Below are 27,669 nucleotides of genomic sequence, written 5' to 3'. Positions count from 1 at the left end.
TAGAAAAAGAGAATAGAGCCTGGATTCAAAATGCCTGATAAGCTCATTTACTAGATGACAGGTTAGGGCAAGCCATAACCCTTAGTTGTAGTTTCCTTTTCTATGGATATTAGAACATAACTCACAAACTTTTGTAAGGATCAAGCAAGTGACACTGTATGGAAGTTTTTTTGGCATATTATAAAATACTCTAGATGTATTGTTTAAATGTGAACATCAAAAATGGAAATAGGTGGAGAGAGAGGTATGTGATACCCGATACAATTTGGCAACTGCTTTAGATATGAAGTGGTCAGGGAGAGATAAGAGACAATTGCTTTCTAGATGATTGGAAGCATGTGGTGCAGTTCACAGAACTGGGAAGGTCAGAAAGAAGAACAGCTGCTGGTTCAGGAGGAAAGCTGTTGGATTCAATTTTTTTTTTTTTTTAAGATTTTATTTATTTATTTATTTGACAGAGACACGGTGAGAGAGGGAACACAAGCAGGGGGAGTGGGAGAGGGAGAAGCAGGCTCCCCGTGGAGCAGGGAGCCCGATGCGGGGCTTGGTCCCAGGACCCTGGGATCATGACCTGAGCCGAAGGCAGACACTTAACGACTGAGCCACCCAGGCGCCCCTGTTGGATTCCATTTAGAATAAATAAAATTTGAAGTGCTGGTGAGGTTTTCAGGTGGGTATGTGGGGTTAGGCAGTTGGAAAGTGGGCTTGGAGCTTGAGAGAAGAGTGATGCTAGACATACACATTGAGACTCAATATTTACTGAAAGCTAAGTACATAAACTTTGTTACTGACTTCATATTTGTGTCCGCCCTCCCCAATTTTATATGTTGAAGCCCTAATTCCCAATTTGATGGTCTTTGAAGGGGGGGCATTTGGGAGGTAATTAAGTCATGAGGGTATAGCCCTCATGATTGGGATTAGTGTCCTTAAAGAGACTTAAGAAAGATGATCCTTCTCTTGGCCATGTCACCGTACAGCTAGAAGGTGGCTGTCTGCAAAACAGGACGACAGTCCTCACCAGACATCAGATCTGTTGGCACCTTGATCTTAGACTTCCCGGCCTTCAGAACTGTGCAAAGTAAATGTGTACGCCACCCAGTGTATGGGATTTGTTACAGCAGCCCAGGCTAAGGTTCCTCATCAGGTTATGAGAAGACCCCTTTCTTGCTCTTTAAAAAAAAAAAAAAAAAAAAAGCTTGCAACTTGATGGTTTAATTTTATTAGAAAGTTTAGAGTAGAAGGGACAATAATAGCTAATATGTATTGAACACTTGCTGTATGTGAGGTCCTGTTCCAAATACTTTATGTGTTTCAATTTATTTAATCTTTAAAATACCACTTCAGGGTGGCTCCTAGTATCCTCCTTTTTACAGGTAAGATATGAGGTAAAGAGGCATTAAGTAGTTGTTTGGGGTCACAAGTTAATAAGTAATAGCACCAGATTCAAACTCATATAGTGCTTATAGCTTTATACTATGCTGGCTCTATGAGTGTCTCTAGAAAAAGTTAAGTAAGAGAAACTTTGGAGTGGACAGAGTGATACAACCTTTTCCCAACATACAGACTAGTGTTCAGGCTTCATTGCACCTATATACTTGTATTTTATAATAAGATTTTCTTCTCTTGGTGTTCTGATGAAGAAGTAAATTACCACGTGGTTAAATTTAGACATAGCTATATCCATCACTTTGAGCGGCCCTCTGTTGTGTCTGTCTGAATGAAGGTGTCCAGTAGAGAGGAGGCAGTGGTCACATCTCCAGTGACACTAGCCAGGCGAGTGTTCAGTCTGCAGATAGCGTAGGAGGACCTTAAGTCATAGTGAATTTACTGACCTTATAAGAGGAGACAGTACTTTCATTTTCATCCCCAAATTTTGGAGAAAGGAATTTCATGGACGTAATGATTGAAGATATATAGCTGAAATGCTTCCAGAGAGTTTCTTACAATAATACCTTCTATCGTGCGCCTGTTATGTGCCGGGTGCCTAGACTACATGCTTTACATTTCTCAGTGTGCTGCTTGGCTTTAGCTGAACCTTACTTATTTTTTAACATGTGAACTTACACCAGAATTTAATTACTGTGTTTGTAAGAGAAGTTTTATTTTAAAATTACCTCACTATAAGGCAGATGTTTATAGTTGTGGCTAAAACAAGTACTATATCTGCATTTATTATGTCAAATAATTGTTTTTGTACTGAAGAAGTTAACAAGCCTGCACTTAAATTTTTTAAAAGCTTATTTGTATACCCTGATCTTGTTTCAGTTTTATTCGGTTAAAATATACTTTTTTAGGAAAATTTTTTGACCCAAATCTTTATATGTTTTAAGTTAAAAAAAAAACAAAACTGTAGTTACTTAAAAGTTGTTTGGTATGAGTGAGCTAGAAAGGTCACTTTTAACTGATTAACTTAACCCATTTTGCCTTTGTTGAAATATTTAAATGCTGATAGTTTAGGTTTTTGCGTGTGTGTGTGTGTGTGTGTGTGTGTGTGTGTGTGTTTTAGTAAGAATATTTACCTCATTGTGATAGAACCTGTATCTTTTAATATAGCCTCTAATATGCTAATTTAATCACCTGCCTGCCAGGTACTAAATATATTAAGTTAAACTTAGCAGCCCAGTTTGTTTTGTAACATGCATAAAACAAATGGCCTAAAATTATTAGATTAAATGGCACTTTGGCAAGATACTTAGTTAAAAACAGGTCTAATATGATTGTAGGGGTAAACTGTTACATCTATTGAAAGAGGGAGATTGCTCATTTTTTGCAGAAGGCCCTTTTGCATCCTAGGTTTCTGTTGACTATTTTGTGAACTTGTATCAGACCGATAATTGCTTTAACCAGTATGAGTTCCTTTATATAGGAAGAGCTAACCTGAGAGACTATGTTTCATTTTATGTATGATGGTTCAAATTTTGGATTCTGTAGTTAGTCTGTTTGAGTTGGCATCTCAACTCTAGTACTTACACTGTAAATCTCTGGCAAGTCTTTAATGCCTGAATCTCCGTTTCTTCATCTCTAAAATGTAGGTAGTAATACCACTTACTTCACAGAGTAGTAGATGTACATTTGCACATAGTATATATTCAGTAATGTTAGCCAGTCTTCTTATATTCCCTACTAAAATTACATTTTATTAAATGTATTATTTGTAAATGGACTTCTACTCTTAGCATTTAAAGAAATATTTTCTTGTCAATAAATATATTCACATAATTTTAATGGATGTGTAATAATATTTCAACATGGTACTTGTCATCCTTAACCGTTTCATTATTATGCACAGAGAGTTGTAGTTGATACTTCTCATTGCAACATTTTGTAATCTCTTGAATGTGAATTATGTATGCTCCCGTTTCAAGCAACAGTAACTAAAATATGTACGTATAAAAATTTGTGTATGAGTTTTCTGTAGAGCTTACATTTCATTTTCATTCCATGTGTAGGAGTTGAGGTAGTGGTTATTTCTTGGAGCAGAAAGATCTAAATTGCTGTCATGTGCCAGTGATCAGGAAGGGTGCATATTAGTAGACATTTTTAAAGCACTAGGCCGTCTTGTTGGAATATGTATAGGAATGTTATCCTGAACTTCAGTTTTATTTTACAATGATAATATAAGTTCAAAGAAAATCCAGAGAAATCTACTCTTTTCAAAAATAGTCTATGCAACTTTTGAGTTGCAGGAACAGTGTTATAAAATCTGTTTTCATGGGGCGACAGAAGACGGGATGTCTGAGTGGTTTTTTCTTTCTCTCAAGCAGTCTCATTCCAATCAGCAGTGTAATTGGAATGCAACTCCAATCTGGAGGAGGAAGGGGAATTTTTGGCAAGAAGATACTGAACAGTTGGGAGTTTTATTCAGATTAAGCATAGACAGCCATTCATTATGAGTACAACTCAGTAAGAACAGCAATACCATTCTGTTTCTACAGCTGGGATTTACTCTGATATTACTACATGGTGTGTTGCAATTGATAACTCTTATCCAACCATAAAAAGAAATTACTGACTGAAATGGTAATATTTATTTCATCTGCACTTCTGCAAATGGTTTTCTCCAATCACCTCAAATTGGTTGCCTCAAAGATACTAAAGGAGATTTTTGCAAAATTTAAAATAGTTTCTTGAGAAAACAACAACAAAAAAAGGTCATTAATGGCATAATATTTGAAGTATACTTGACCTGCAAGCTCTGAGGGCAAAGTACTATTTAAATACTAAGTACTATTTATTTATTTTTTTAAATTTTATTTATTTGAGAGAGAGAAAGAGCAAGCAAGCATACGAGCAGGGGCAGAGGGAGAGGGAGAAGCAGACTCCCCGCTGAGCAGGGAGCCCGATGCGGGGGCTCGATACCAGGACCCTGGGCTCGATACCAGGACCCTGGGAACACGACATGAGCCGAAGGCAGCCACTTAACCAACTGAGCCACCCAGGTGGCCCACTGAATACTATTTAAATACAAAGTATTTATCCCTGTGTCTGCAGAATCTGTTATAGTACTTGGCACAAAGTAGGTCCTTAGAAAATGGTGAAAGAGTGAATGATATAGGGGGACGCCTGAGTGGCTCAGTTGGTTAAGCGTCGGCCTTCAACTCAGGTCATGATCCCAGGGTCCTGGGATTGAGTCCTGCATTGGGCTCCTTGCTCAGCAGGGAGTCTGCTTCCCCCTCTGCCTGTGCTCCTCCCCTTGCTTGTGCTTGCTCAGTCTCTCAAATAAATAAATAAAATCTTAAAAAAACAAAAAACAATGATGAACTTAGAAGCCAATCCAGAACAAAGGTGGAAGGATAGTTCTGAGGAATGTTTTAAGGATATTTTGGAATGGTATTAGGAGGAGGGGAAATGTATGGAAGGACTTAATCATGTTTGTAAAGAGATCACTTTGGATCCATTGTGGAGAACTGATTGGAGAGTTGAGGCTTCAGGCAGGGGACTGATTGGCAGGCTGGTTGTAATGGCCTAGACTAGTTGATGGTGGCCTGGACAAAGGTGGGGTCATTGTTAATAGAAGTGGACGGATGAAGGCTATTTGAGAGGCAGAATTGATTAGAATTGTTATTTGCCAGGAGGTGGGGAGGGGGAAGAGTAGTGAAGGTTGCTGTTAAGATTTCTGACTGGAGCAGTGGAGTCAAAAGCAAGGTTATTTATTGAAAGAAAGTGAACTGGAAGAGCAGTTTTTGGGGAGGAGGAGATGATTTTATTTTGGGGGCATATTTAATTTAAGTTTAGGAGAGAGTTAAGATTGGGTCTTTATATTTAGGTGTCACCAGAATGGTAAAGGCCAGGGAGAATGTATGAAATGTAGCTCTTCATATTTATTTTTTGAGAGGGGAAGAAGAGCTTTGTCAGTCTGTTAGGCTGTGAATTTTCTCCTAGGAAAAATGTGTGTTCTTTCCCCAGAAAAGTACACATGCTGCATATGACAGTTTACGTATAATTCCAAGGTTTGCAAAGATGGGCTTCTGTGCTCCTCAGGTTATAGAGTAAAAGAAGAGGATCTAGGCCACAAATCCTGAAGAACCCCAATTTCCATGGATGGAATATAGGAAAAAGATCTAGCAAGGAAGATTTAGAATGCATTTTATGCCTGGTATAAAACCAGGTGAATGTGGTATTGAACAGAAACCAGAAGAAAAGAGGGGTTCCAGAGGAGGCAAATGCTCCTCAGGGGTCAAGTGTGATAATAATGAAAGATGTCCATTGGATGGATTTAGTAATTAATGTCCCTGGCGCTTTGGAGAAGCCATGTAGGGGCAATGGTGAGAGAGGAAAACAAATTGCAGTGAATTAAGGCATTAGTGGGAAGTGAAGAAGTGGAGTCATTCTAAATTTACTTTGTTCAGAGTATTTATTATGTATGGATATTGTACTTTGTCAGGTGCTTTTTCTGCATCTATTGAGATGATCATATGGTTTTTTATCCTTTCTCTTGTTAATGTGATTAATCATATTGATTGATTTGTGAATATTGAACTGCCCTTTGCATCCTGGGATAAATCCCACTTGATCGTGGTGAATGATTTTTTTTTTTAATGTATTGTTGGATTGGGTTTGCTAATATTTTGTTGGGGATTTTTGCATCTATGTTCATCAGAGATATCAGCCTATGGTGTTCTTTTTTTAAGTGTCTTTGGTTTTGGTATCAGGAGAATGCTGGCCTTGCAGAATGAATTTGGAAGCTTTCCTTTTGTTTTTTTGGAATAGTTTGAGAAGAACTTTTCTTTAAATGTTTGGTAGAATTCACCGGTGAAGCTGTCTGGTCCTGGATTTCTGTTTGTGTTGGAAGCTTTTTGATTATTATCGAAATTTGATTATTTTGATTGTTGTCAGTTTTATCAGTACTTGGTCTGTTCAGATTTTCTGTTTCTTCCTTATTCAGTTTTGGAAGGTTCTTTGTTTCTAGGAATTTATCCATTTCTTCTAGGTTGTCCAATTTGTTGGCATAACATTTTTCATAATAGTCTCTTATAATCCTTTGTATTCCTGCGGTGCTGGTTGTTATCTCTCCAGGATTTCTGATTTTATTTATTTGAGTCTTCTCTTTTTCTTGATGAATCTGGTTAAAGTTTTGTCCAGATAAAATAAAGTAAAATTTTGTTTATTTTAAAGAACTTGTTCCCAGTTTCGTTGAGCTTTTCTCGCGTCTTTCTTTTTTTTTCTTTTCTTTCTTTCTCTTTCTTTCTTTCTTTCTTTCTTTCTTTTTTTTTTCTTCTTCTTTCTTCTTTTTCTTCTTTCTTTTCTTTCTTTCTTTCGTTCTTTCGTTCTTTCGTTCTTTCGTTCTTTCTTTCTTTTTTCTCTTTCTTTCTTTCTTTCTCTCTCTCTCTCTCTCTTTCTTTCTTTCTATTTCATTGATTTCTGGTCTAAACTTTATTTCCTTCTTTTGACAGGCTTTGGACTTTGTTCCTCTTTTTCTAGCTCTTTTACGTGTAAAGTTAGGTTGTATGTTTATTTTTCTTGTTTCTTGAGGTAGGTCTGTATTGCTATAAACTTTCTTCTTAGAACAGCTTTTGCTGCATCCCAAAGATTGTGGACCATTGTGTTTTCATTTTCATTTGTCTCCATGTATTTTTTGATTTCCTCTTTGATTTAGAGGTTGACACATTCATTGTTTAGTAGCATGTTATTTAGCCTCCAAATATTTGTGTTCTTTACAGATTTTTTCTTGTGATTGATATCTGTTGTAGGAAAAAGTGCATATGATTTCAGTCCTTTTGAATTTATTGAGACCTGTTTTGTGATCTAACTTGTGATCTATCCTGGAGAATGTTCCATGTGTACTTGAAAAGAACATGTATTCGAATGGAATGTTCTGTATATACCTGTTAGGCCCATCTGGTCCTGAGGGAGAAAAAATTAAGAGCTTTTACTCTAAAATCAGGAATAAGACAAAGATGTCTACTCACCACCTTTATTCAGTATAGCACTGGAGGTCCTCCTAGCTGCAGCAATCAGACAAGAAAAAGAAATAAAAGGGTGCCTGGGTGGCTCAGTTGGTTAGGCGACTGCCTTCGGCTCAGGTCATGATCCTGGAGTCCTGGGATCGAGTCCCGCTTTGGGTTCCCTGCTCGGCGAGGAGCCTGCTTCTCCCTCTAACCCTCCCCCATCTCATGTACTCTCTCTCTCTCTCTCTCTCATTCTCACTCTCTCAAAAATAAATAAATAAATCTTTAAAAAAAAAGAAAAAAAGAAATAAAAGGCACCCAAATTGGTAAGGAGAAAGTAAAACTTTTGACTATTTGCAGATGACATGATAATATATATAGAAAATCTAAGGACTCCGCCAAAAACTACTAGAACTGATAAATGAATTCAGTAAAATTGCAGGATAAAAAACCAATATATAGAAATCTGTTGCATTTCTGCACACTAATAATGAAGTAGGAGAACGAGACATAAAACAATCCCATTTATAATTGCACCAAAAAGAATAAAATACCTATGAATCAACTTAACCAAGGCGGTGAAAGACCTGTACTCTAGAAACAGTAAAACACTGATGGAAGAAATTGAAAGTGACACAAATAAATGGAAAGATATTACATGTTCATGGATTGTAAGAACCAATATTGTTAAAATGTCCATACTACCCAAAGCAATCTACAGGTTTTATGCAGTCCCTATTTAAATACCAACAACATTTTTCACAGATCTAGAAGAAATAATACTAAAATTTGTGTGGAACCACAAGAGACCCTGAATAGTCAAAGCAATCTGGAGAAAGAAGAACAAAGCTGGAGGGGGTATCATAGTCCCAGATTTCAGGATAAATACACTACGAAGCTGTAGTAATCAGAATAGTATGGTACTGGCACAAGATAGACACATAGATAAAAGGAACAGAATAGAGAGCCCAGAAATAAACTCACACTGATAAGGTCAACTAATCTGTGACAAAGTAGGAAAAAATATATGGTGGGAAAAGGACAGTCTGTTCAACCAATGGTACTAGGAAAACTGGGCAGCCACGTGCAAAAGAATGAAACTGGACCGCTTTCTGATACCATACAGACCTAAATGTGAGACCAGAAACCATAAAACTCCTAGAAGAAAACATAAGCAGTAATTTTAACCTTGACAGTGGAAACATTTTTTCTAGATACGTCTCCTCAGGCAAGGGAAACAAAAGCAAAGTTAAATTTTTGGGAGTATACCAAAATAAAAAGCTTTTGCACGGCAACAGAAACTATCAACAAAACAAAAAGTCAACCTACTGAATGGGAGAAAATATTTGCAAATGATATGTTTGATAAGGGGTTAATATCCAAAATATATAAAGAACTTATACAACTCGACATGCAAAAAACACAGATAATTCTATTAAAAAATGGGCAGAGGACCCGAGTAGACATTTTTCCAAAGAAGACATGCAGATGGCCAGTAGATCCATGAAAAGATGCTTGATACCCCTGACCTTCAGGGAAATGTAAATGAAAACCATAATGAGATATCACCTCATACCTGTCAGAATGGCTGCAATCAGAAGGACAAGAAATAACAAGTGTCGGTGAGGATGTGGAGAGAAAGGGGTCTTCGTGCTCTGTTGGTAGAACGCAGCCATGGTGGGGGGGGGGGAGGACAGTGGTAGGAGGGTGGACACCAAGTGGAAGGAAGGCAAAAAGGATGAGTATCAAAACAGAAGTTTGTAGGGTTAGTGATAAGAAGTTGGGGAATTCACATATATTTTCTGTTTCTCTAAAGTAGCATGTGAAATCATTTCACTCTGGAATCATAGGCTGATGATTAAAAAAGCCATTACCTCGTCAGGACTGAAGATTATAATTTGGATTCATGTATGTGTTGTGTATGTATTGATCCTGAGTGTTCAGTTTATAGGGTGATAATCAAGGTTTAGGGAGAAGTTCTTCTAAATCCAGTTTGTGGTTTGGTACTCTTAGTTATGGCCCTTAGTTTTCATGATTGAGTTTTTATGTTTTTAAAAATAAAACTGTTTCTAAGACAGGGCCTAAGAAACTGACTAGTAAATCAGTATCTCGTGCTTACTTAATAATTTTATTCATTTGCCAATGGCATCTGTCTTCAAAATTATTTTTATTTGAACTTTCAAAGTGAATATATTTTGACTTATTGCTGAGGTTTGTTATGTTAAATGAACTTTATACACTAAACTTTAAATAGTTGTGATTAATTGAACAGACCATTTAAACCGAAGTGGGTAGAAATTAACCAAACATTACATTTACAGATATTTTATAAAATAGAAACATATGGAAATTGATGTTTTCCTCTCACTTGTAACAAGTTTGAATTAAAGAAGTTAAGTTTAGGGGCGCCTGGGTGGCTCAGTTGTTGAGCGGCTGCCTTCGGCTCAGGTCACGGTCTCGGGGTCCTGGGATCGAGCCCCGCGTCGGGCTCCCTGCTCCGCGGGAAGCCTGCTTCTCCCTCTCCCACTCCCCCTGCTTGTGTTCCTTCTCTTGCTGTGTCTGTCTCTGTCAAATAAAAAAATAAAATCTTAAAAAAAAAAAGTTTATGACTACATAAGCAGTAATTTTTAAGTTAACATATAATCACATACTATAAAATTCACCCCTTTAGAGTGTGCAATTCAATACTTTTAATATATTCACAAGGTTGTGCATCCATCACCATAAAAGTAGTAATTTAATGCAAGGTAATACAGAGAATGTGGATTTGGGATATCTGTCTCAATATTATTAACTTTCAGTTTTTGGTAGATACAGTAATCTGTCTTGTCATTGAGCTGATGATTTAGGAGAAGGTAATTTATCTCCTGTAAAATTCTGTAGAGTTAGATGAAGAGTATATAACAATGTTATTTAAAAAAAAAATCTCATCTATATCAAGAAAGTTCGAATTTATGATCAGTACAAAAGTATTTCATTTAAAAATATATTTATCAACCTAAGTTTACATATTTTCTTCTTAGAACTGTTTTCCCTTTCTCACCAGGCTACTCTGAGGTAAATCTTGAGGGAAGATTGATTGGAAGTCGATTCTTATTAGAATACCAGATTTATAAACTTTCTGGCCCTCAGCTGTTACTGTGATCATTGCTGAAGTTGCAACCACTGGTTCAGCTGTCTTTTGCTAGTCTTTAATAAAAATTTGTGATCATATTTCATACTTTGCTGTAGTTATTATTATTATTCACTGGTGTTTTCATTGTTTTAAAATGAATCTTTTGACAGTGCAGTCTTACCGTTTTAATTCTTTCCATGTATATTTTTTTGTTTCCTTTACAGTACTCTGTGCAAAAAACTTGGTGAAAAAGGATTTTTTCCGTAAGTAAATTAACTTTAAATCTTGTATGTTGTGTGTAGACTTTTTGGATAACACTTTCAGAATTGTCTGGCTAAGTGAGTTCTCTATTCAGAAATCTACTCAGTACTGTTTTATGAATGCTTTGGGTCAGAGCCTTTTGGCAACACTGTTTTTTGTTTTGTGGTTTTTTTTTTTAGAGGATTTTGTGCCTTTTTAGCTTTAGTCCCTTTCCTTGTATCCACTCCTCCCACGTATTTGTGTGAAACGTGTGTGGTAAGTGTGTATATGAGATGTGCGTGGAGAATACTGAAGGTGTGCATATACTACTAGGTTTCTAGAAAAGTATAGATTATTTTGTAAACACTTTTTTTTTCTTTTCTAACATTTTATAGGAAATTTTATTCAGGCAGTCATGATTCCTTGGAAAGTAGAGAAGTCATTCAGCCTGCTTGGAATTTCCAGAGTGTAGGAAAGAAATCTCTGCCACATTCAATCATAGATGCTCTTATGTCTCAGACTCCAAAGCAGACATTTGGTTCCCATATTTGCAGTCTCTTTGCCAATAAGTTGTCAATTTTTTTTTTTTTTTGGTGGCTTTATTTAGGATTAAGTTTTGTGAGGGAGGATTGGGAAGAACCCCTCACGTGTGTTTAGAATCTTTACCCTGTAATATCATATTTCATGATAGCTTTAAATTATTGAGTAAAGAAAATTTAAAAATATATAAGTGAGGAAAAATGATATAACTTTTGGTAAGGAACTATAAGCCAACAAAATTTTATATGTAAAATATTTGAAGTTATAAATGAGACATTTCATTAGATTTTAAAATTCAAGTTCTACCAGCCAGGAAAAACTAGCTGTAAGTGCTAATTTAATATGATATTACTTAATTTTCAGGGGTTTGATTAAAAGAATAAGCTCTTGATGCATTTTTTAAAATCGTACTTAATTCTTTTCACTTGAAATTTTCTTTTAAAATTTCCGGAGAGAACCAAAATTAAAGTTTGTAAAATAACATCTTATAAACCTTTATATAATTAGAAAATTTTCTGGTGTCTGTGTTTATATGGGAAAGGAGTTAAATAGGATAATTGGGGGCATAGTTAAAGTTTTAAGCAGTTCCAATTTATGTACTGTGTGCTCTCCACCCTACTACTGCATGTTGCAGTAGCAGAGGCCACTGGCCTGTCTTCATGCTGCCACCAAATAATATCTTCACAGGCTTTTGCTGAACTACTTATCTCATCCTTGTCACTAATAACCTAGTAACCAATGTATACTCTTTTACCCTTAAAGGTTGATTTGATGTAGAATTTATTCTAGTAGGACTGCAGAGTGGCAAATAGGATCAGATAGGCAAGTGACAAGGAAAAAAGGGAGGAAAGTGAGGAATGCATACTCTTAAAGTTGCTTCTGCACTCTCCAAGACATCTGCTCTGGTTTTAAAGATAAAATCTTCCATTTTGTCTCCCAGCCTTCCTTCCCAAGTTCATTCTTCCCTCCAGAGTCCCAAGATACAGCTTCTCCAGTAAAATATCCAAATAACCTTGTCTCAGTTTTCCTAGAAAATCTAGGGGAATCTTACTTTAATTTTTGATAAACCTCGGAGAGCCCATTGTTATCACTTATATGACCTTTATCTGCCCTTAACTTGTAGTTAGGAAAAAAAGGAGTTCCTTCTTGAACTCCTTCTCTTTTTCATTGGTGTACGCGTAAAAATTAATAAAAATTCTTAAGAGTTGTGAGTTTGCTCCAGGGATAAGAAAATTAGGGGAAACTATGTGATTATGATGGCTCTGGAAAGGGAAACAGGAAAGCCAATCGTGAGGCCTTCCGAAGGCACTCAGCCAGGGATGGACTATCTCCCGGGTTCACAGTGAGAACAGCCTCTGCTGTGGTAGATTTACATCTGTCTTTGATCCGCTTATAAGTTGAGGGTGGCCCACATTAATTCCAGAGAAGGAATTAGAGTACTTCTTAAATCTTTTAATGAAATTTGAGTGAGAATGTTTATTGATCAGAATGCAATTATCATTGATACCAAAATATAAAGTACTTGTTTGTAATGAGGTTTAAAGCATGTTGAATGAGAAAAGTAAATTTTAATATCAAGCATGACTATAGGCTGATGAAATATGTATGTGTGTATATATTTAATTATAGGAAAAAATACAAAGCCAAGTGTTGTAGAGTAATTTGTATAATTTGAGATAATACTATTTATTTTGGGTAACTACCCTTCCTGAGAAAAGTTTTGCTAATTCACTTTTTAGAATTGTTTGCAAGCTTATTGGCTTTAAAAAATAAGTTACTTCCCTTCCCCCAAAATTTTAGAAGGAAAAATTTCTCACATATAGGAACATGTAGAGAGTTTTATAGTGAATATCCAATCTAGATTCTCTTTGTCACATATATGTTTATCCATTATCTGTTTTTTAAAGACTGTTTTTTTAAAGATTTTTTTTATTTATTAGAGAGAGAGCGCGCAAGAGAGCACAAGTAGGGGGAGTGGGAGAGAGAGAAACAGACTCCCTGCTGAGCAGAGAGCCCGACGTAGGGCTTGATCCCAGGACCGTGAGATCATGACCTGAGCCAAGGGCAGACACTTAACAAACTGAGCCACCCAGGTGCCCCAAGAATATTTTCATTAGCGTATTTTTTTCTCTTTTATGCAACATTTAAATAAAAGATTTGTGTGTAAGCTACTGTGTTAAGGTGCTGTATATAAGGGCCAAATTGAAGTCACTCAGAACCAAGATGGTTGGTGAAAGATTTTTTTTTTCTTCCCCCAATCAAAAATAAAGCTTTAGGGGCACTTGGGTGGCTCATTTGGTTAAGTATTAGACTCTTGATCTCAGGGCTTGATCTCATGGTCATGAGTTCAAGCCCTGAGATTGGGCTCCATGCTGGGCATGGAGCCTACTTAAAAAAAACAACAACAACAACAACAAAAAACCCACAAAACTTTTTCTCTGGACAGTAGCACACTTCTAAGTGGAAATTTTTGTTTCATTATCATTTGCAGCCCAAGTACATTTGTGTAGCGAAAAAGTCTTGAGCTTTAGCTATTTTTATATGACTCAGAAATGATGGGGCTAATTGAGAAATTTTTTAAAAATACAGAAAATACCTTAGCCACTTTATGTTTACCACTAGGGGTCTCACTCACTTCAGAAAACTTGATAGCTTTTGATGACATCACAGTAACTTGGCTCTCAAGTTAAAGTTTTGTGGAGTAATAGAATCAGGTAAGTTGAAAGTTAGGTATTTTTATTGTTGTTAGGGTGTAGAGCTTGTATTTTGTATTATTTAACAGAAGAGAAACGTAGGAGGCTGGGACTGATAATTTCATACTTAAGGATTTGAAAGCCATACGTAGTGTTTTTGTGTGGAAAAGTTGTTTTCCTTAGTCCTTAATTCTATAACTAAACAAAATCTAAAAGGAAAGCTAGAAATGTGATTTTTGTTTTTGTTTTTGCTTACAAACATACTTATGTGTTTTTTTGAGATAGTAGAATCAAAAGAACAAGATAGAATGGAGTCCTTCAGGAGAAAATACTTAATGTTACTGAAGGCAGAGGGAAAAGTACTCTTCCATTAAACACAGTTAAAAATGATTAGGTATTAGGGGCGCCTGGGTGGCTCAGTCGTTAGGCGTCTGCCTTCAGTTCAGGTCATGATCCCAGAGTCCTGGGATCGAGCCTTGCGTTGGGCTCCCTGCTCAGCATGAAGCCTGATTCTCCCTCTCCCTCTCCTACTCCCCCTGCTTGTGTTCCCTCGCTCGCTCTCTCTGTCAAATAAGTAAATAAAATCTAAAAAAAAAAAAAAATGATTAGGTATTATTGAAATAATATGAGTAGCAGTAAACTTCAAGAATATAGTTAAATAGGGGCGCCTGGGTGGCTCTGTCAGTTAAGCGGCTGCCTTCGGCTCAGGTCATGATCCCAGGGTCCTGGGATTGAGCCCTGCATTGGGCTCCCTGCTCGGTGGGAAGCCTGCTTCTCCCTCTGCCTGCTGCTTCCTCTGTGCTCTCTCTTTGTGTCAAATAAATAAATAAGTAAATCTTAAAAATATATATATAGTTAAATATATCAGTACCCTAACTTCCAAGTATGTTCTTAAATACTTAACACTCGTAAATTTTGATCTTTTCTTATTTGAAGTTGACAGATCACAGAATCATAGAATTGGGGAACTGATGACACAGTTTCTGCCTGGCCTTGAGTCTTGGCACATTGGTATCTTGACTTAAAAAAAAATTAGATATCAAGGTGTACAAGTTCTTCACTTATCAAGACTTAACAACATTTTGTTCTAGTATTTTCAGCTGTCCATAGGAAATCTTTGCTATCCCAATATGTCTAATGCCTAAATTGTCATTTTTGTCTCTAACATTTTTAGTTTTACCTTGTAACTTTTCTTTTTCAAGATTTTTTTATTTTTTATTTGACAGAGAGTACAGGCAGGGGGAGTGGCAGGCAGAGGGAGTGGGAGAAGCAGGCTCCCCGCTGAGCAAGAAGCCCGATGTCGGGCTCAATCCCAGGACCATGACCCGAGCCGAAGGCAGATGCTTAACTGTCTGAGCCACCCAGGTGCCCCGACCTTCTAACTTTTCTTTCCCTGCAAAAGACCACTCTTCTCATTGTTACTTAGGGCTGAAAACTGTAGTGTCATTTTTTACTTTAGTTTCTTATAAACTCAGATCTTTCAGAGTAGCTTATTTCACTGTTACTTTCCTTTTCATGTGACTTCCCTAGTGCAGGGTCTACTCATCTTACTGTTCTTTTATCCTACTCTTTGGAACTTAGAACAGCTTCATAGATGTTCTCTATACCAGTCTTTCCTTCTTCCAGTCCACCCTGAATACCACTAGTGGGAAAATAGGACCATGTATTTACAGCCATGCTTAAGAACCTAGAGTGGCTCCCTGTTATCTATTTCAGTCATTTCCTGACTTTTAAGCCTCTCTTACCAGCAGTATTTACTTTTACACATTAGCACAGAAGATTTGGTTAGACTCCTCAGAGCCCTTCAAATATTGTCAATATTGCCATACCTTTCTTGGCAATCTTCCTGTTTGTCTTTAAAGCCCAAATGAGTCCCATCCCCTCAAGAAAACAAAACAAAAAAAACACACCTTGATTTACTGTTCAAACTTCAACTGTTCTGTTTTTCTGAGCTCTTACTTGTGCTCACTGTTGAACTGCATAGTAAGTGAGAGGTATAACATAGCATAGTGGTTAGGAGCATGAAATCGAGAATCAGATTGTATGTGCATGACTTTAAAAATCGAAACTTTAGACCCTGGCTCTGTCATATACTGTTTGTCCTTGGACTAGTTAATTAACCCTTTTTGCCTTAGTTTCCTCATCAGTAGAGATTATAGTAGTATTTACTGGATTATTGTGAAGAATAAGAGATTCAATATATGTAAAGCATTTAGAATAGTGCCTGACAGAGTATTAAAAGTGTTTTCTTTATAGTCAGTACAAACCCTTCTTTATTCTCAGGGTCCCCTCTCCCCAACAGCATTTTTTAAAAAAGATTTATTCACTTGAGAGAGAGCATGAGCTGGGGGAGGGGCAGAGGGTGAGAGAGAATCTCAAGCAGACTTCCCGCTAAGTGCGGAGCCTGATGCAGGGCTCAGTCTCAGAACCTTGAGATCATGACCTGAGCCGAAACCAAGAGTTGGAGGCTTAACCCGCTGAGCCACCCAGGCATGCCAACCCATCCCCCAGTCCTCATGGCATTCTTATCTCCCCAATTAGATAGAAAGATCTTTTAAGGCAGGGTATTAGATTTTTTATTTCAGTTTCTCATCACTCATGGTAGCTATTGAAGAAAACTTTTTGGCTAATTTGATTTCTCTGTAGCCCATGTTCTTGTGTGAAAACCTTTAATAAGCTGTTTCTTTAAATGCTACTAAGAGAGACCTTGGGAAGGCTCTAAGAGAGCCAGGAATGTTTTAAGCTCCCTTGGGTCAAAGGGCTGGTAGATGTATAAAAACTTCCACATTCTGAGGTAACCTCTAGGCTTTTGTAGTTTAAGCTGAGAATGTTTTGAGGTAGGAGCAAGAAAAAAACGTAGCTTTTGGTATTTAATATAGAATTAACTTTAATCTTAGTTTTAAAATGGACCACTTTAATTTATAGCTGAATGTTAAACTTTTTATAAAGAATGGGAATAATCTTTTGTAGTAAATAGTAAGCTTTATACAATTAATCTTCTATTTTCCATGTTATAATATTCTTTAATAAAAAAAAAATTCTTCCCCTTTTTTCACAGGACTTCCTGATCCATTTGCTAAGGTGGTGGTTGATGGATCTGGGCAATGCCATTCTACAGATACTGTGAAGAATACACTTGATCCAAAGTGGAATCAGCATTATGACCTGTAGGTTTAAATGATTCATTTGAAATGAAACCTAGAATCAGTATTATTTGATATAGTCTTCGAAAAGAATCACTGAAAATGATCAGAGTTTGATCTGTGGTATAATTTGGTCTTCACAGAGGGACACAAAACCTAATGGGAAGGTACTTTGGCTTATTGATAGCTGGTTTTGAAAGACTAAGTGCCCTTAATAAGCCTATGGAGAACAAAATGTATATGCAGTTTAGAGCAGCCCCACCCCATCTTTTTTCAGTTAAATAACGGTATTAATTTACTTTCCACCAGTTATGAGTATAAAACCAGAAGTCATAATTGGGATGCACTCATAGGCATTCTTTTTGCTTTTGTAGGGATGGTTTTATTTTAATCACAGTAGTATATGTAACTTCTAAAAAGGCACATAATACTGTAAGGCTTTTAATGGGAAAATGCAGTTTGCTGTCCCATTCTTATTCCTGATTCCCATTCTCAAGGTAACTACTTTGAGTACTTTGAATATTTATTCTGGTATTTTCTTGTATTTCTAGATATCATGCTTATTTTATACACCTCTCTATATGGGGTGGGGGTGGGAGGAGAGATGCAGAGAGATTCAGTGTCTACATACTTGTAGTTTTAGGTATTATTTTTACAGTTCCTACCGTACAAGAAAATTCAGCTTTTACAACTGATCTCTCTCATCTTACTCCCCCAACATCCATAACACCCCCATAGCCCTTCTTTCTCCCAGCCCCTAGTGTAGTTATGTGAACCTTTTTGGTTAAATCATTGTGCTGTATTTACATTACAATGGTCATGTAACTATTCATAATTGAGTCATGTGGCATGTAATGATTACATTTCCTTTCTTGACAACTTTTTTTTTCTGGAGTTCTAACTGTCTTACTTTGCCATTTGCTTAGTTTTCTGTCTCATTGGTTAATTCCCAAAGTCTCCCACAGGACTGAACATATCTTCATATATACAACCACATATACAACCACAAATTGGCTTTGTTTTCTTCTTCGAGATATCCCTCCTGAAACCTCTGTCTTTTTCCTCCAGTCTGGTCTGGTAGTCTAAACTGGTCTAAGACCTGCTGCACAGTTGTCTGGGAACTTGCCTTTATCATTACATTGGGGATTTCCTTTCTCTCTTCTAGGTTCAGTGACTTCCCATTTTTTGTTTATTCCCTGTTTTGGTGAAGTCTGTCTTTCATTGAGAAAGAGTACAAAGATAGGGAAAATTCCTTTGATATCTTATCCTGAGAATACTTTGTCTTCTCACTTGATTGTTTGAGTGTAAACTTCTAGGTAAGACATCACTCTCTTTCCAAATTGTGAATACAATGCTCCATTGTCTTCCAGGTGTAGATCAGCACTGCTGAATAGAAGTACAATGTGAGCCACAAACGGGAGCTTGTCTGCAATTTTAAATTTGCTAGAAACCACATTTATAAAAGCTAATAAAAAGGATTAGGCTTAATAAATATATTTTATTTAGTTCAGTATATCTAAAATATTCTTATTTCAACATGTAGTCAATATCAAATAATTGTTTTTTATAAATAGAATTAAAAAATAAATATTTTAAAACTAAGTCTTTGAGATCTTAGGGGAGTTTGTTTTGCACTTACAGAGTGCCTCAATTTGGACGAGCCTCCAGTACTCATTAATAGCTCCATGTGGCTGGTGGCTTCCGTTTTGAACAGTGCAGTTTTAGAGTATTGCTAATGGCATCCTGATTTTGGTCTTTCTTGATTATTGTTTTCTACTGGAAGATTTCAGGGTATTCTCTTTATGCCTGATACTACATTTTTTTTCTGATGGTCTTGGTATATGTTACATAGTGCTAGATACTTATTGGAAACTTTTAATCTGGATAATGAAACTCTTTAAAAATTTAATTTCAGTATTGTTAACATACAGTGTTATTAGTTTCAGGTGTACAATATAGTGATTCAGCAGTTCCATGTGTTACTCAGTGTTCATCAAGATAAGTGTATTCTTCGGGTGTCTGGATGGCTCAGTGGGTCAAGCATCTGACTCTTGATTTCAGCTCAGGTTATGATCTCAGGGTTTTGCGATTGAGCATCGCTTAAGATTTTCTCTCCTTCTCACTCTGCTCCCCTCCATCCCACTCCCTCCCTGACTCTCCCCCCACCTCCCAAAAAAGCTAAGTATACTCTTAATCTCCTTCCGCTTTTTCACGTGTCTTCCCCCCGCCCCATAACCATCTGAACCATCTCTGTGTTCTCTATAGTTAATCTGTTTTTTTGGTTTCTCTTTTTTCCCCCCTTTGTTCATTTGTTTTATTTCTTAAATTCCACATATGAATGAAATCATACGGTTTTTATCTTTCTCTGACTGGCTTATTTTGTAGCATTACACTCTCTAGAGCCGTCCATGTTGTTACAAATGGCAAAATTTCATTCTTTCTTATGGCTGAATAATATTCCATTCTTTATCTCTTCATGTCTCAGTGGACACTTGGGCTCCTTCCATAATTTGCCTATTGTAAATAATGCTGCAATAATCATAGGGGTACATATCCCTTTGAATTAGTATTTTCGTATTCTTTGGGTAAATACCCAGTAGTGTAATAACTAGATTGTAGGATAGTTCTAGTTTTATTTTATTTTATTTATTTATTATTTTTTGAGAGAGAGAGAGAGCGAGCGAGCCAGGGGAGGGGCAGAGGAAGAGAATCTCAAGCAGACTCCATGCTGAGGGTGGAGATGAACATGGGGCTCGATCTTATGACCCCAACTGAGATCACAACCTGAACCGAAATCAAGAGTCGGCTACTTAACTGACTGAGCCATCCAGGTGCCCCTCTATTTTTAATTTTTTAAAAAATTTTATTTATCATTTGAGAGAGAGAGCAAGTGCATGAGAGCAAGCAGGGGAGATGGAGAGGGACAAGCAGACTCCGCACTGAGTTCAGAGCCCAACATGGGGCTTGACCTCAGGACCTTGAGATCATGACCTGAGCTGAAATCAAGAGTCGGATGCTTAACCAAATTAGCCACCCAGGTGCCCCGCTATTTTTAATTTTTTGAGGAACTTCCATACCGTCTTCCATAGTGGCTGCACCAGTTTGCATTCCCACCAATGGTGCATGAGGGTTCCTTTTTCTCCACATCCTCACCAACACTTGTTATTTCTTGAGTTTTTGATTTTAGCCATTCTGACAGGTGTGAAGTGATATCTTATTGTGGTTTTGACTTGTATTTTCCTGACAATGAGTGTGAGCATCTTTTCATGTGTCTCTTGGCCATCTGTATGTCTTCTTTGGAGAAATGTCTGTTCATATCTTGTGTGTTTTTTAATTGGATTATTTGCGGTTGTTTGGTGTTAAGTTCTTTATATATATTGGATACTAACCCTTTACTGGATGTCATTTGCAAATATTTTCTCCCATTCAGTAGGTTGTCTTTTAGTTCTGATTGTCCTTTTCTGTGCAGAAGCTTTTTATTTTGATGTACTCCTAATAGTTTATTTTTGCCTTTGTTTCCCTTGCCTCTAGACATATCTAAAAAGATGGCTGATGTCAGAGAATTACTGCCTGTGGTCTCGTCTGGATACTTTTTAGTTATGGGACAGTTATTTATTTAGTGAGTAAATAATTAAAAGATCTTAATTTTTAAAAAATTATTTTTTTAAGATTTTATTCATTTACTTGACAGAGCACAAGCAGGGGCAGCGGCAGGCAGAGGCAGAGGGAGAAGCAGACTCCCCACTGAGCAGGGAGCCTGACACAGGCCTTGATCCCAGGACCCTAAGATCATCACCTGAGCCAAAGTCAGATGCTTAGCTGACTGAGCCACCCAGGCACCTTCTCTGTTTTAATAAACTATTTTTGTTTTAGTAAAAAATTAAAAACTGTGATGAAATGTCTGGGCTGTTTCCCCAACTTAATTTTCAAACATTCCTTTTTTAGGATTTATTTATTTATTTATTTGTCAGAGAGAGAGAGAGAGAGAGAGCACAAGCAGGGAGAGTGGCAGGCAGAAGGAGAGGGAGAAGCAGGCTCCCCTGCTCGAGCAGGGAGCCCGATGTGGGACTCGATCCCAGAACCCTGGGATCATGACCCGAGCCGAAAGCAGTTGCTTAACCGACTGAGCCACCCAGGAGCCCTCAAACATTCCTTTTATTGTAATTTCTGTTTTCACATTTTTAGTTTCCAAGATCGCTTTGTTTTTTTGACTATCTTTTTTTTCATAATTTCCTCTTATTTCTTGGATGCAATATCTTCTCTAATAAGAAGTGAGTTTTCTTCTGTTGTTTGTATTGCCTTTCTTTTGTCAGAATTCCTTTTTTTCTTTTAGTTTGATTTGGGTCTCTGTCTTTTTATATTTAAGGGGAGGCATTTAAATGTTGATTGGAAATTCTTTGCCCATGGGTAGAGCTGGTCTACTCACTAGGGTAATCAGGTGTGACTGTGACAATTCTCCCCTTTCCTGCTTGGGGGCTATATATTCTTGGATGCTAGTGTTCTTGGAGCTGAAGAGTGTAAGGATGCTAGGGAGTGTCTTCTGTTGCCTGTATTAACCTCTTCCTTATATGCCTGCTTTTATTTAATTAATTAATTAATTAATTTTTTAAAGATTTTATTTATTTGACAGAGAGAGACACAGCAAGAGAGGGAGCACAAGCAGGGGGAGTGGGAGAGGGAGAAGCAGGCTTCCTGCAGAGCAGGGAGCCCTATGCGGGGCTCGATCCCAGGAACTGGTATCATGACCTGAGCTGAAGGCAGACACTTAATGACTGAGCCACCCAGGCACCCCAGGATCCCTGCTTTTATTAAGGACTTTTATCTCCTTCCTCAGCTGTGCCTCGTGTCCCTCAGTAGAGAACTTTTCCGAGTATAAACCTTAGGTTTCTTCCTAGGGTTGAGGATGAACTGGATCAGGGAGGGGATTCAAGAGGGCCTTCCATTCCTTTTTAGTACTTTCACCAGTCCTTCTGTTTTAGCCACACCATTGCTGTCAGAGTATCTTGGGCTTAGAAGTTCAGGAATATTTCAGGGATTTGATGACCGTAATAGTCTTGTTTCTTATTTGTTCCTCCCTGAAACCAGGTGTAGGTTGCAGTTTTCTCCAGGTCGTTAATTCCATTATCACATGCTTTCTACACCACTACCATTTTGTCAGCGTATCTCATGTTATAAACATGTTGACTGCCTTGATATCCTCTTTTAAGTCTTTGGTCTTTTAAGCTTTGGACTGCACCCTTCATCAATTTCAGTTTTTCTTCAAAGTGTTCCACTTGACTTACCTATAAAAATGAATTTTAGATCTCCCATCAAACCCTTCTGCCTGACATCTTTCCTACTTACTTCAGACAGTTCTAGAACCACCCTAGAGTACCCACCTCAGTCAGGACTCTGGTCAGTTACTTAAATTTGACTTTCTAAACCACATGTGAACAAATGTCCTGTCTCTACTACTGAAACACTGAGATACCTAGAGACAACTCAGAATAAGGCTTCTGTGTATGCCCATCAGTGCTATGGCTCAGTAACTCCAAGTTAGTATGCAGATGAATTGGAACCAAAAAAGTAAGCGATAGAGAGAAGTGAGAGTACGCAGCTTCCGGCCTCCACCACTTGCTTGTGTGATCATTAGCTCAGTGTTTAACCCCTTGTGTGTCAGTTTCCATTGACTACAGCAACAATGCCTACTTTAGAAGACTGATAGGAAGAGTGAGACAGATAATACCTGTAAAGTGCTTAGACTAGTACCTGACAGGTAATTCTCAAATGTTAGAGGCTTTTAGTAAAAGTATTATATTAGGTCACACATTTTTTTCTATTACTTGATTTGACCTTCAGTGAATTTGAAATCACAGCTCTAATAAGCTACTATCTGTGTAACTAAGCTTTTGAGTTCTTAATCAGATTGTTTTAAGCCATGTCTTTAAGTTTCAGTGAGATTTAAATTCAGCCAGAGACCCAGGTGCAGTAGTGAACAAGATGTGGTCCTCCAGTGTCCAGCCAAGTGGTGTATCAGCACAAGTAAATAGGAAATTATAAACAGTGTGATAAGAAAATGGGGAAGTATAGGGTGCTCTGGAAATACAGAGAATTTCTTTATATGAATTTAGGAGTTAAGGACAGCTTCCTAGAAAAAGTGACATTTAGGCTTTGACCTTAAGTGGGAGTTTACTTGAAAAAGAAGTGGGCCGGCTCTAAGCAAAAGCAGTCTGTGTGAAGATCCAGAGGTGAATAAGATAATGACTTTGAAAACAGTTTGGAGGGGCAGCATTAGTGAATTCATGTAAGGGGAGTGTGGCATAGGACAAGCAAAGAGAGGTAAGCAGGAACCAGCTCACGAAGGTCCTTGAAAGCCTATGAGTAAATTTGAATCCTCTCCTAAAAGCAGTGGAGAGCAATGAAAGGGTTTTCAGTGGGGGGAATACTATAATCGGTTATATCCAGGAGTGGACACTTGGGCTATAATGTGAAAAATTGCTTAGAGGGGGGCAAGGATGTCCAGGAGACTAGTTCCTACACTGGAGTGTGGGGCAGCCTGATCAGGTGGAGGCTGGCGGAACAGGTGCTGAGAGGATCACCGAAGGCAGAACGAAAGAGAGAGAAGTTTACTGAATACACTGGGAGGGAGCAGTGGGCAGGACAGCAAAGTGTAGAGACTGTCCACCAGGAGGCAGTGGTGGGGGGCTGTAGTTCAAGGGGCGGGGTGAAGAAGTATGGGAACATAATGGAATTTTCCTTTTTTGGTACCTGTGCTGGTTGTAAGTAGCCCATTGGTCAGCTAAGGCCTATGGATATTTTGAGGTAGGTCTCTTAATGAGCTTGTTTGCATTCAGCCCGGTGGTCACCGTGGCCCCTTTGACCTTACTCACGTTTCCATTGCTCAAGCCTGTTGTTCAGAAGTAGCCTCTACATTCCCCCCCGCCCCCGAGATCGACAATGACAAATCTTTGGCATTTGGGCAGAGGTCTCCTCTTTAGTAGTTGCTTCATGCTGGACCTGGGGGAGGGGGTGTTCCTGCCTAAACTTGTCTGTTTGTCAGGGGTTCTGTGCAAGTTACAGACCAGAGCTTGGTATTATACTCATGTGCTAATAGGTAATTTGAGTGGGATTCTCTGGTGGTCAGGTCCATGGGATTTAGGGGGAGGGGACTCTGCCTGTTGGATCCAGCCCATAGAAATGATGACTTTATGTTAGAAAAGTGGTAATGTGAATGAAGAGATGTAGACTTTCTGATTATTTATAATATGGCCTTAAAAGTTAAAAAAAAAATTTATCCTTGAAGAAAATGAAATCACACTATACCCTATGCTCTGCTGGATTTGGCTCACAGGCTGTGGTTTGCTGACCTCTGCCTTAGACTCCTTGCTTTCCTAGCCTTGCTTCTAAGGTCTTTCTCAACACAGCAGCTAGGGTGATCTTGTTAAAACATATTTCAAATCTTGTTACTCCTCTGCTGCACATCTCCCATTGGTTTCCAGCCTTACTTGGAGTAAAGGCCAGAGTTCATACTATGGCTGACAAGGTCCTTTATGATTTGCCTTCTGTATTGGTTAGAGCAGACTAACTGATATAATATTCAACTCCAGATTTTCAGTGACTTCATACAGTAACAGTGTATTTTGTATAAAAGTTTCATTTGTCAGGGAGGCAATTCACTGTCTCAAAGTTGTTCAAGGACACAAACTGACGGAATCTCCCCTGTTTTCATAGTATGTGCCTAAGGTCTCTGGGCCTTGACAGCCAGCCACCTGACAGGATGCTTATGCCAGTGGTGGGCTAAGGGCATGAGGGGATCAATATTTTATCGTACTTGTACATCTGGCTTACCAGTTGGGAAAGTGATTTAATGTGATTTTTTTCTTTTAATGTTGGTTTGGGGTTATTTAGCTGTTTAATAATTGATTCTGGTCTAGAATTTTGACGTATCACGCAGGAGATACTTGCCAAGTTAGGTCTGTTAGGTATATTTAAAAATTCTAGTTCAGAGTTTTTCATTTGCAAGCAACAGAAATGAAATTCAAATTGGCTTAATTTTTAAAAAGGGAATGTATTGATTTGCATAATTAAAAGTCCAGGGGGTAGGCCTGCTTCAAAGCACAGCTGGATCCAAGTGTGGCTTTCCTGTTTCTCATTTAAAAGTTTTAGTTCTCACTTAAGTGGTTTTGGCGTTTTTATATATTAGGTGAATTTTTCTGATATTATTGCTTTACTGAATGACACTTTAAGATCAAGGTTGCTGGACCAAAAATTTGACCACTCAGAGGCAATGAAATAGGGTTAGGTTTCTACTGGTATAATTATGTTATTTTATTATATTTTTGCATGGGATGGCACCATGTGAACAATTGGCTGTGGTAGAGCTTTTACATACTTGCAGGTATATGCACAGACAAGTATAGTAACGCTTTTCCCTGCTCTGCTTGTCTGCAGGCAGTGAAGTGAAATCTGCAAGAGTCCTGCTCGCTCAAGGCCTGCATACAGGAAAGAAGCAGGGGAAAAGCGTTACAGTCAGCTTTTGTTCTACAGCAATTTAAAACATAACAGGTATGTCAGATTTTTGGTCTGTCAGCCTTGACGATGCCCCTTGAAAACTGACTGCTCTCTGAGATGATAGGTCATGTCATTGAAACGTTTTTAAAATGTGACTGATAAAAGTTCTTGTAACACTTTTGTTCTTGGAAAGAAATGTCAGAAACTCCTTTAGTGTTAATTGACACTAGCTACTAAAATAGTTTTTTACTAACAAAAATTGTTACCCAGCCTGAGAGTAGCAGATGTGATGAAGGATATATTAAAAATTCTTTTTAGATTTTACTTTTAAGATTTTTTTAAAAGTTTAAATTCAGTCCTGTGGGATTGATTGAACTCAAAACATATTTTGCATTATTTAGTCATACTCTGAAGCATTTGTGACTTTAGACTACAAAAGCAAAAGAAAAATCTCACACTAACTACTTGTAGTTGCCAAGTTACTCATTCAGTCATGTTATGTTTTAGGTATATTGGAAAGTCTGATTCAGTTACGATCAGTGTGTGGAATCACAAGAAGATCCATAAAAAACAAGGTGCTGGATTTCTTGGTTGTGTTCGACTTCTTTCCAATGCCATCAACCGCCTCAAAGACACTGGTTGTGAGTAGACACTAGTGCTTTTTAAAATTTAAAAAAAAAAAAAATATATATATATTTATGTGTGTGTGTATACACACACACATTTTTGGGGGGGAGGCAGGGATTCAGAAACTTAACTTCCTATGTGTGTTTGAAACATTGGTAAAAGTTCTTGGTTACATTTATTTTATGGACTTTATAAAAAGAATGAAACATTTAAAATATGTGAAACTTGAACTGAATCAGAGCTGATGCTTAGTATCCAGTGAATTTGTAAGTGTTAGGAAAGGTTTGATATCCAAGAGTAAAAAGAAGGGTGTCAAAGTATATATGCCTTTTTTTATTTCTTGGTACCCTTCTCTGGTGTTGGTGGATTTATGAGATAAAGTGAGTTTTATTTAGGTGATTGGAATGTTTAAAGGGGAATTATTAGTGAATAAGAGTGATATATAAAATAGGGTGAAAAAAATTAAAAGTTCTGGAAGGTAAGACATTGAGTGTAAGACAGCTGTATTAACTACTTAATTATAGCTTAGTTTTCCATCATCCCGGGCATTTATAAGATCAGGCCAACGTCAAGACATAAGAAATGATTTCCATATTGGATTGACAAGTTTAATTAGCATATGCATAATTCATGTAACCAGGTGACAAAGCATCTTTTGGGGGATTATTCCCATTGAGACATAGATGAAAATGTCTTTTTCAACAAATTTTTTTTGTTTCTACAGGATTCTTTTTTATATAATATAAAAAATATTGCTAGTCATTCATCATCATGGGATTTTAGCCCAGATGTCTCTGCTAAACAAAAATTCACATAGAATCTAGCTGAAGAAATTGATTAAAAAGAGCAAATTTATCTTTGAATATTAGATATTGAGATGACCCCTTTTAATGTAGTATGATATCATAGTCCAGATATATAAATACTGATCTGTTAAAAAGGGAGAAAATTGTGCCAGAAGTCCCGAGTTGGAGGAATTTAAAGGCACTTGAGAATTTCTTGTATTTCTGGGTTGACAGGGTGACCCAGCAGGAAATAGAGGACGTTGGGTTTGGTAAAGGTCTAGCATATAAAAACGAACTGTTTTATTACCCAACCCAGCAGGCACACTGAAGACTTACAGGCCATATGTACGACCTTATCTCTGCTTCAGTTTAGCCAACATATATTGAACCTTTAATGTGCCAGGTACTGTTCAAAACCCTGGTGATAAAAGGTGAAAAAGGCATGGATCCTGTCCTCTGAGAAGCAAGGGCAAGGGCCTGCTGGCAAAGGGAGGAGGACTCACTGGAGAGACTGAACAAGAGAAGAGGAATTGCTTTGCAGAAGTCCACTATGAAGTGGATTTAGCAGTGTCCGTTTATTTTGCGAAGGGAAAAATGTCTATTTTTGGCTGGATAACCAGGTGCTGTAGTTTTGGGACACAGAGTTTT

At 37.6% G+C, this 27,669-nt stretch overlaps 1 protein-coding gene across 1 annotated transcript in view; it reads left to right on the top strand.

Moving 5' to 3' along the window:
* The window catches only part of SMURF2 (SMAD specific E3 ubiquitin protein ligase 2), a 115,479-nt gene that overhangs the window by 51,389 nt on the left and 36,421 nt on the right, over positions 1-27,669 (top strand). The window contains exons 2-4 of the mRNA XM_027625411.2: positions 10,728-10,766; positions 17,035-17,143; positions 26,117-26,250. Coding sequence (XP_027481212.1) covers positions 10,728-10,766; positions 17,035-17,143; positions 26,117-26,250 — 282 coding nt within the window. The remainder of the gene's footprint in view (positions 1-10,727; positions 10,767-17,034; positions 17,144-26,116; positions 26,251-27,669) is intronic.

The sequence above is a fragment of the Zalophus californianus genome, chromosome 16 (assembly GCF_009762305.2).
Source record: "Zalophus californianus isolate mZalCal1 chromosome 16, mZalCal1.pri.v2, whole genome shotgun sequence".
Classification (NCBI taxonomy): Eukaryota; Metazoa; Chordata; class Mammalia; order Carnivora; family Otariidae; genus Zalophus; species Zalophus californianus.
Note: the sequence above shows the minus strand (reverse complement) of the source record. Positions and strands in the feature narration are given on the sequence as shown.